Genomic DNA, 10,291 nt, shown 5'->3' with positions numbered 1-10,291 from the left:
AAATAATACATAAAACAGAAATATTTACTTATTTCTTGCGCAGCCCGGTACCAATTGGTCCACGGACCGGGGGTAGGAAACCACTGCTCTAGGGGACTGGACGTCATGTGACCTGCTGTGCGCTGCTGCTCAATAACGAAGTTGAAGTTGGTTTCCAATTCCAGCTTCCGATTCGGGAAATGGCTAAACGGCGATTCCACTTAATTTTTCACTACCTTCCGCTTTTTTAATCGTCTCTAGTTTAAAAACTACAACACCTAGACTCTTCACACCTGCACTGGATTATTCTGCTCTAATAGCAGAATATTTAGAACCATGTTTGTGATTTGTGAAACTTCATTAAAGGTTGATTTTACCACTTTTTTGCATCTGGATCACACTAGAACTGCTCTAATTCCAAATCTACAACTAGACACTTCAAACCTGGACCAGGTTATTTTCAATTAATAGCAGAATATTTAAAACCGTGTTTGGGATTTGTGAAACCTTTTTCTGATTTGAGAAACTTCAATAAAGGCTGATTCCAGACGTTTTTTCGATCTTGGTCACATGAGTTTTTTAATTTTCAAAAGGAGCTATTAATCTGACGTATATCCTACTTCACTGAATCAGACTGTCTGGCATTCATATTTCAGTTTGGGATGCATTCATAGCACAAAAAGTCACATAACTGTGGTGCATCAGTGCCCTCCTCACAATGCCTCTCCACCAACATGTAGCACAAAGTTGTGCCCCTGCTTTGGCAATAGGTTCCCTTTGGACAACCCAGTGTCCAACCTAGTTCCTAGTCCCTAGGTTGGGACTAGGTTGGGACTAGGTTGGCCGAGTCCCAACCCAGGTTCGTCCCTGGAGAACCGGTATACGTTCTGAATCGTCTCCTCCGGTTCAGTCTCCGGCTCCTGGCCAATCAGAGACAGACATGCAGGTGTTTGAAGTGCCGCCCCATCATCGCAGCGAGGCGCACTAATTAGCTGCATCACCATGGCAACAGCTCATCCACCTCATCAGTTATGGAGTAAATGAAAGAGGAGGAGGAGGATGGAGAGAAGCAGAGAAAGAGTTCTGGAAAAGGAAGTGGAGGAAAACAGATGGAGGGAGGAGCGCTTCCTGTTTCTGGCCACGAACAGGAAGTGTGGCAGCGGTTTCCGTGACGATAAGACCATGGAATGTGTTTGCATTCCCAGAGAAGATCGCACCTGGTCCATCAGGAGCTTCCTGTTTGTCCCCGAGGCCTGAGAGGATATGTCCTCTCGGCTGCATGTCTGGACAGGGACACCTGGAGACACCAGGGGACAGCTGAGAGATGTCTGTCCTTTTACATGTTGCTGAGATCACAAGGTCTCAGTTCTGACGGAGGACAGAAACTAGTGGAAGTGTCCTCTGGACAGTGGGTCAGGACGTCCTGCTGGACGGCACGGTGATGGAGGAGTGTTGACCTGGACACTGAGCTTAACTAAAAGGTCTCTGTCCAAATGTCCAACAGTCTCAAGCCTATCTGGTTTTAAATCTACAATAAAGTTGCATAAATAAAAGGCAAATATATGTTGATCTGTTGCCTTTTATTGTTTATAGTTTGTTTCTTGACTTAAAGAGCTTTGAAAGGCACCTTCAGAAAAAATGTATTATCATTATTACAATAAAACTGTTAACAGGACGAAGAGATGAGTTTAAAACAAGTAGTTAGCTGCTGTGAGACTCGGTGCTGCCAGTTCTGTGGTAAATACGATGGATGTCTCAGCAGGGAGCCTGAACTGACCTGGAGTTGCTCTAACTGGACACTGGTGTCTTCCAGGTTCTGTTTGAGGCGGTCAGCACCGGGCAGAGAGGAGTCCTGGCCATCAGAGACATCACTCTGCAGGGACACCAGTGTAGTAAGTACACACACACACACACACACACACACACACGCAATGACAGCAAGCTCCGCCCCTTACCAGAGCAGGTCTCTAATTGATTAACGAGGTTTGGGTACCTAAACGGATAATAATGTAAAAAGTTCTACTGGCATCTTAAAAACAAGGTCAAAATGTGTGTGTGTGTGTGTGTGTGTGTGTATGTGTGTGTGTGTGTGTGTGTAGGCAGGGGAGCTCATTAAAATATAAATTGATTAGCATGGACTTTGATCCATGCGTCTGTTTATCTCACTGCTCATCCAACCAGCCGCAGTTTAGATGCTGCCCTGTTTTTGATGTGTGTTTGTGTGTGTGTGCATTTGTTTGTAATACCTTGTGGGGACCATTTTCCTGACACATGCTATGTTGTGGGGACCCACTGCCCCTTGAGGGGACCGAAGGTGAAACGCTGTTTTTGGGTCAGGGGTCAGATTTAGGTCGAGGTGTGAATTGAGTTTGGTTAGGGTTAGGAAAAGGGTAAAGGTCAGGTTTAGGCTGTAGAAATGAATGGAAGTCAATGGAAAGTCCCCACAAAGATAGCCAGGCAAACATGTGTATATCAGTGTGTGTCAGAGGGAGTCGTCCTGTGTGACGCCAGGTGTGGCTGCTCTGTGTTGCTGACTCAGTGTTTGACCTCTGACCTCCCTGTGCAGTGAGCACACCCCACCCGCTGCACCTTAAGGCAGTGGAGGTGAACGCCGGCCAGACGGCCTCCTTCCAATGCACGGTGAACGGCCAGCCGCAGCGCCACCTGCTGCTCTACCTGCAGGTGAGTCCGCCCACAGCAACGGTCTGGCCACGCCCCCTTCCTCTCTCACCACCTCTCTTTGGGTCGCAGGGCATGGGGGGTCTGCAGGCCGTTGCCAAGGAGACCAAGCCGTTGAACTCCCGGCGTTACGTGGCAAGCTTCGACATCAAGAACACGACCAAAGGCGACTCGGGACGCTACCGCTGCATCGTCCAATCAGATCGAGGCGTGGGCGTGTCCTCCTACACTGACCTCACAGTCAAACGTGAGTCCTGGCCTCTGATTGGCTGCTGGACGCTGTCTGACTTTTTTCAGTGATGAAACCTGAATGTAGGAGACCTCTGTGTGTGTGTGTGTTCAAACTGGGCCAGGAGGAAGTGGAGCAGCTCCTCTGAGGATTCTGGGTAATAGAATCCAGGTCTGCTGTGATTCACCGAAGGTCACAAATATTAATTAACTCGTTAACTTTTCCCCCCTCGCTAAGAGGCCAGTGAGACCCTGAGGTGTGTGTGTGTGTGTGTGTGTGTGTGTGTGTTGGACTGATCCTGGATTTCTTGCTCCCTCAGAACCACCGGTACCAATTGCCCCACCTCAGCTCACTGCGGTCGGCGCCACCTACCTCTGGATCCAACTCAACGCCAACTCAATCAACGGAGACGGACCCATCATCGACAGAGAGGTGAGTCCTGGTCCATCACTGACCGTTGGTTGTGGTGGTCTGCAGGTGGCGGGTCGGGACAAACCGCCAGTCATCAACTGAGGTTCAGTTGATGACTGAACCTCAGTTCCATTCATTAGCTAGCTGATTAAACAGGTGCAGCAGCCGTAGAACTCTGGAGGTTCTTCCCTCTTATTTATGATCCACATGATGATGAACCAGTTGATGACTGAACTGAAGTCAGTCAGTTCAGTCATCAGTCAGAACCTCCTGATGGGTCAGAAGGTTCTCCGGCTCTTTGCTGATGTACTGCGGTTTTCCAGAGGTCTGCTTGGTCTGAAGGGCCGGTGGTTCCTCATGTAAGGCCCACATGGAGTCCGAGAACTTTCAAGAGAGTTCCTGCTAGCTACTGGCAACATCGTACAGGTCCAATGCAGGAACCTGATGTTCCCCCTTCCTGGTTTCACTGGACTCTACTGAGGTTCTGGTGTGTTTGAGGAGTAGAACCTGTAAGGTTGTAGAAGATCTCAGAAAATGTTCCCATGGTTATTTGGTTCTGGATGCGTCCTCTCCTCATGGCACTGAACTCCTGTAAACATCAGCTAACAAGGTCCTGGAAATCTTTGAGACGGTTCTCAAGACGATCTGGTTGCATATCACTGAAGCTCCTCTTGAGTCAGGTTGGCATCTAATCATGCGTTCTCACCAGATCTTCTTCAATCCTGCTCCAGTCCACTTTAACTCGACTCCAGTCCGTTTGCCTAGTCAAAGTCCAGTTTGGTTGGTGTGAATGCCAATCAACCTCTGACCTCTGGTCTTCCAAACCTCGTTCTGGGTTTGGTTGAAGTGAACTCTGGTTCGGTTTGAATGTGAACACCGAGCGGACCAGACACCACTCCAATAGCAGGAAGTGGACTGCAGCATAGGGCATTCTGGGTAAATACAACTAAAGCTAACGTGTTAGCGTAGCGCTAGCAGCAGAAATGGCTCCTGGTCTTTAGCCTAAAGAGAAATCCTCCAACTTCTAAAATCTGACGCCTCCATCTTTTTTCCATCTGGTGAGGAAGGAAGTTGCTCTCAGTGTCTTCAGAGGTTTTTGTGTCGTTTCCTTTTGTGGTTCTTGGTGCAGCGCCCCCACAGGCCAGGAGGGGAACAGGTTGCTTAATGTAGCTGCTAGGTTCTAATGCTGTCCTGGTTGCCAGGTGGAGTACCGTACAACGGCGGGCATGCTGATCGACACCACAACTGTCGACAAGCCCACCCACAAGATCGGACACCTGGATCCAGACACAGAGTACGAGATCAGCGTTCTGCTGACCAGGCCCCTGGAAGGAGGGACGGGAAACCCCGGGCCACCGCTCAGAGCCAGGACCAAGTGTGCAGGTGAGTGAAGCCAGTGCTACCTGATGGATGTCTGGTCTGCAGGCCGCCTCGTCTCTTCAGGAGGTTAATGTTGGACCATTAATGCTAAGCTAACTCATCAGGCGGCTAATGGCCAACGGTGAGCTCGTTAAGCAGCCTGCTTCGTTAGTGCTGCGCTCATTAGCCCTGAGTGCTTAAACTGGAGCTCTAATAGCTGTTGCTTACTGGCTGGGTGAACACACACACACACACACACACACACACACACACACACACACACACACACACAAACTGATTTACTGTGTGCAAACAACAAACAGGATGTGATTAGCAATTAGCTAGCTAATTAAACAGGTGCAGCAGCCGTAGAACTCTGGAGGTTCTTCCCTCTTATTTATGATCCACATTTATTTTTATTATTATTATTGTTGCTGTTGTTGTTATTATCTGGGTTTGGTTCTGAAATGTTAAAGGTTTTATCTTCCGTTTATTTTCATGTCACTGATAACACGCTCAGTTATAAAATATTTAGCTTCCATAAATAATAAATATTTACAGCTCATTAAAAATAGATTGAGAGTGAAAGATGTTTATGGAGTAATTACTCTGACATGTTTGTGCAGAACAAAAGGACCAGCCAATAACTTCACTTATAACAATAATAATTATTCACAGTTTCCAGATGCTGGTTTCCCCTCCAGGTTCACTCAACATCAGAATCAATTCAGTTATTGATTTATTATTATTATTATTATTCATATTGATGCTAGTCTGAGTGAATTCCTAGCTGCAGGTCCGGTCTCAGGTTCTGGACTGGTTCTGATTGGGTGCTGCTGTGTTTTTCTGGACTCGTTGGGAGATCTGCTGACAGTTTGGAGATGAAAAATGGAGCTGACCGAGGTTCTGCTGGTTCTGATGGATTTAATGACCAACTGACCGATCTGATCGATCTGACCGATCTGACCGATCTGATCGATCTGTGGTTTCTATCAAGAGGTTCTGGAGGTTCTCGATGAAGACGAGCTTTAACGGCTGAAATGATTGATCACCCAAACTTGATGAATTGATCTCATGATCTAAGTTAGACATTGATTAATCATCAAGTGGAGAATATAAAAGAGTTTTTTGCTGAAAAAACAACTCAGAGTATTAATGAAGCTAAAAACTACAAAATATTGAAACAGTTATGATGACTCAAACCTCGTCAGGTCGTTTCATTTCATCTCCACCTGCTCCAGATTCAGTAAAGGAACATGATTATTGCCTTTAATGTTTATGATTTTTAAAATGAATTCAATTCTCTTCATTTGCGTCTTTAATTTATTTCCCATTTTGCATAAAATGGATGAAAACTGTTGAATGAAAAACCTGCAGAGTGTTTATTCAATCAATCATCAGAGTAATCAACCAAAATTCATTGATTACCACAACAACCACTAGCTGCAGCCTGAGGGCCAGGGACCGGTTCTGATTGGGTCGAACATGTTGGACCGGTTCTGATTGGGTCTGCATAACCGTCTAATGAGGAAGTTGTGGGTATTTAGTGAGATGAGCAGAACCTCCACCTGCACCAGGTGGTTCTGCTGGTTCTGCTCTGCCTGGTGCAGGTGGAGGTTCTCCAACAGGTTGGTGTTCTCTGTGATAACCTCCACCCGTCTGAGCTGTCAGCTGATAAAAACAAACGCTCCTCAGAGAGAACAGCAGGAAACAGGCAGAAACATGAAAAGACGCGTGTGTGTGTGTGTGTGTGTGTGTGTGTGTGTGTGTGTGTGTGATTGGCAGCTCAGGCTCTCGGTGAGCTTCTGAGTGATCATGTTCGCTCTGATAAAACTCATCTGTGTCTTCAGCTGCTTTTATTTATTCATCTGACTGGAGATGAATTATGGAGCAGTCGTGTGTGCGTGTGTGTGTGTGTGTGTGTGTGTCTTTAATAATGAATGAGCGTTCCCATCATACCCGCTTTAGGATGCAGCGCTCAGTCAGGCGACTCGACTTGGTGACAAACATCTGCTGCCGCCAACCTCTGGCTTGGTTCTGATTGGTTCTGATCCAGCAGCTTCAAATCCTCCGCTGATCCATCCAGACCCGACTGGGGCTCCAGAAGAACTTTTGCACCCAAATCAAATCTTTACCGGTTCCACCCCGACCCAGATCCTCCTCCAGAACCTAACACCAGGAGGTCCATACATCTGCTGGATGAAACCAGAGAAGAACCGGTCCTGGTACCAGAGCTGCTTCGGTGGGAAGAACCTGAAATGAGGAACTTCAGGGTCTGTTCCTCTGGTTCTGTAAAACACATCCAGAGTTTGGACCTCTGCTCCAGAACCAGACTTGTAGCAGTACCACACACCACCCTGACCTGGTTGTTCTGGACCGGAGCTGGTGGTTGTGTTGTAGATGTTCTGGACCAACTGTCGGGTTCTTTGTGGCGATCTGTAGAGAGCAGTTTGGTCCTAGATTCTCTGAACCGGTCCGTTAATCCTGAGGTTCTGATTGGACCAGCAGCTGGATGGTGTGGTGAAATCAGAACCTGCAGAACCTAAAGTGTGGTCCAAATGATTCTTGTTGATGTGACCAAAGTTCTGGTGGACCAACCGGAGACGTTCCTGAGATAAACTTGCTGAAGGTTCTGGAGCCGAGGTCGGAACCAGCTGAACTCATGGCTTCAGAACTTGACCAGAACCAGAAGACCTTGCAGTCCTGAGATCCAGCCCGGTTCTGTTAACATCTATTAAAGCGCGATGGTCCGTTTGTCTGCAGGCTCTCAGGAAAACACCATCAATATTTCACTTCCCTCCATCCGGGCTTTTTCCACCTCAGATTTTCACGCTCTGTTCGCCGCGCCGCCGCGCATCACAGCGAAAACACCGCACCGCCACCGTGTACGGGTTGGGTTCCAGTTCTGGACTGGATGGAACTGAACCGGATCAGACTGGGTTGGGGTTTGTTGTATTTGATTGAATTGAACATTGTGATCTTACAGCGTAGAATCAAGTCAGTTAGTTTCTGAAGGAACGTTGATCTACAAAATGTGAGTACGGTGGCCCAGAGAGGTCAGAACAGCATGTTGGTGGTGGACCTCAGATGACCAACACCAACCGATGGAGATTCTGTCCTCTGACCTTCATCCAAGACGTCCTCATATTTACAGGAAGTGCCTGAATGCATCTTCTGCAGGGGGCGCTGCCTGCAGGGGGCGCTGCCACTGCTACATGCTATCTGTCCTTATCACACTGAATGTTAGAGAAGCAGGAGATCTGAGACCGAGGTCGGAAATATCATTCACAGCAGCTGCTCTGTGTGTGTGTGTGTGTGTGTGCGTGCGTGCGTGCGTGCGTGCGTGTGTCAGTGGCTGAATGCCAGAGTCATGTAGGAAATCTGTTTCAATCAGTCAGGGTGGCGTTGGCTGAAAAGGTCAGGCAGCGAGGCGGCGACTTTTCAGCAGTCAGACGTCATCTGGAGGAGGAGGAAGAGCAGAATGAGGAAGAGGAGGAACTGGAGGAGGAAGGCGGGTCACATGGTGCAGCAGGGGTCATCAGACCTCAAGTCGTTTAACAGCGACACTCTGGAGGTCCGAGCCGCTGCAGAACCTGAACACCTGTTGTTCCAGAGGAACCCGGTCCGACTGATTCCAGTCCAGATCTTTGGTTGGATCCGGCTGATTGCATCAGGCATTAGCTCCCGCCTCCTCAGGAAGCACATGGCGACAGTGGACAGGAACCGCTCTGCATCACCTCCATCGGAACCAAATAAACCGTTCCTGAAGACGGGTCCAGACCGAGTCTCCTGCCGACCCGTTTGGACTTGAAGACTTGGTTGCTTAAATATGGAGCCAGAACAGAACGCCATTTGGTTCCATTAGTTCCAACGCAACAAGTGGCTGCTTGAAATGCTGCTGGACAGGGACATGTCCAACAGAGACGTGTCCAACAGAGACATGTCCAACAGAGACGTGTCCAACAGAGACATGTCCAACAGAGAGAGGTGTCCAACAGAGACGTGTCCAACAGAGACATATCCAACAGAGACATGTCCAACAGAGACATGTCCAACAGAGACATGTCGAACAGAGACATGTCCAACAGAGACGTGTCCAACAGAGACATGTCCAACAGAGACATGTCCAACAGAGACATGTCGAACAGAGACGTGTCCAACAGAGACATGTCGAACAGAGACGTGTCCAACAGAGACGTGTCCAACTGTCACTCAGAAACATTTCTTCTTTGAGGAATTGAAGGATTTCATGAGGCGGCTTTCTCTTCCCCCCGTGGATTATGGGTAATAGGATCCAACTCAGCCCCTCCTTCTCTCCTTGAACCCCAACTCCAATTGTTGCCATGGCGATGTTAGTGCGTGTGTGACGGTGTGTGTGCTCTACATGCAGCAGGGTTTTAGCTCTGTCCGTCTTTCATCCCACAATCGAGAAGAAGCTCACAAGTGGTCCACTAACAGCCTCAGAGGGTGTGTGTGTGTGTGTGTGTGTGTGTGTGTGTGTGTGTGTGTGTGCGCAGCCACAGCTCAATAACAGGAAGTTTGTGAGCAGCCTTCATCGACCACACACAGATGAAAGGTAAGAGAGAACAGGAAAAGTATTGTTCTGCATGCGCACACACACAGGGAGGCAGTTTTTGTCCGGAGAAATTGCTCTGAGCTACTTTCATCCATCATTCCTCCTCTGAGTGGATCTCTGTCTGTCATCCAGAAACACAGAAATACTGAACTCAGATTGGCTGCTATTTTTGTGTTTGTGTCTAGGTGTGTCTACGTGTGTCTAGGTGTGTATCTGAGCCCGCTCAGTGCGCTCCTATAATCTCCATCTCAGATGAAGTTGAAAGTTCTGGAGGCCTAGGATTACAATAACACAGCGGTTCCCTCCACATGGTTCCAGTCCGGTGACAGGATGGTTGGACCCATTAGTAAAATTGACCTGTTGGACCGTCCAGACAGGTCACAGAACCTTAGCAGAGGAACCACAGAAAACTGGCTGAGCCCAGTGGTAGAGGCCGCTGGGGCAGTAAAGTCTGGATGGGGGATAAAGTCTGGAGGGAGAGTGAAGCCTTGAGGGGGTAAAGCCCTGATGCGACAATCACGGCGTCTCATTGTTGGCTGTTGTGTTTGTCAGATCCGATGCACGGCCCGCGGCGCCTCCTGGTGGCAGATGTTCAGTCCAAACAGGTGACGGTCCGATGGCAGCCGTTCGGATACAACGTGACGCGCTGCCACCGCTACAATTTGACCGTGCAGTACCGCTACCGGCCTGCAGGAGCCACCAGGTAAGCAGGGTGGGAACCACAATGATAACAGTGGGCGGGGCCAGTGAGTGGGCGTGGTCAGTAGGTGGACCTCAGCCTCTGTTTCCTGCAGGGAGGTGAAGGAGCAGGTAGGGGAGGAGGTGGTGTCGGACACTATGAGTGCGCAGCCGCAGCACACCGTGCGTAACCTTCCGCCATTCACCAACGTCAGCCTGAAGCTGTTGCTAAGCAACCAGGAGGGACACAAGGAGAGTGAAGAGCTGCTGGTGCTGACTGATCAGGACGGTACGATGCTGAGTGGGTCTCTGTGGGTCTGTGTGGGTGTCTGTTGGTCTGTGTGGGTCTCAGTGGGTCTGAGTGGGTTTCTGTGGGTCTG

At 48.8% G+C, this 10,291-nt stretch overlaps 1 protein-coding gene across 1 annotated transcript in view; it reads left to right on the top strand.

Annotated features, from left to right (window-relative positions):
• The window catches only part of ptprma (protein tyrosine phosphatase receptor type Ma), a 50,700-nt gene that overhangs the window by 36,756 nt on the left and 3,653 nt on the right, over positions 1-10,291 (top strand). The window contains exons 5-11 of the mRNA XM_007576329.2: positions 1,793-1,871; positions 2,546-2,661; positions 2,731-2,905; positions 3,207-3,319; positions 4,501-4,681; positions 9,786-9,936; positions 10,028-10,200. Coding sequence (XP_007576391.2) covers positions 1,793-1,871; positions 2,546-2,661; positions 2,731-2,905; positions 3,207-3,319; positions 4,501-4,681; positions 9,786-9,936; positions 10,028-10,200 — 988 coding nt within the window. The remainder of the gene's footprint in view (positions 1-1,792; positions 1,872-2,545; positions 2,662-2,730; positions 2,906-3,206; positions 3,320-4,500; positions 4,682-9,785; positions 9,937-10,027; positions 10,201-10,291) is intronic.

The sequence above is a fragment of the Poecilia formosa genome, unplaced genomic scaffold (genome assembly GCF_000485575.1).
Source record: "Poecilia formosa unplaced genomic scaffold, Poecilia_formosa-5.1.2 Scaffold404, whole genome shotgun sequence".
Taxonomy (NCBI): Eukaryota; Metazoa; Chordata; class Actinopteri; order Cyprinodontiformes; family Poeciliidae; genus Poecilia; species Poecilia formosa.
Note: the sequence above shows the minus strand (reverse complement) of the source record. Positions and strands in the feature narration are given on the sequence as shown.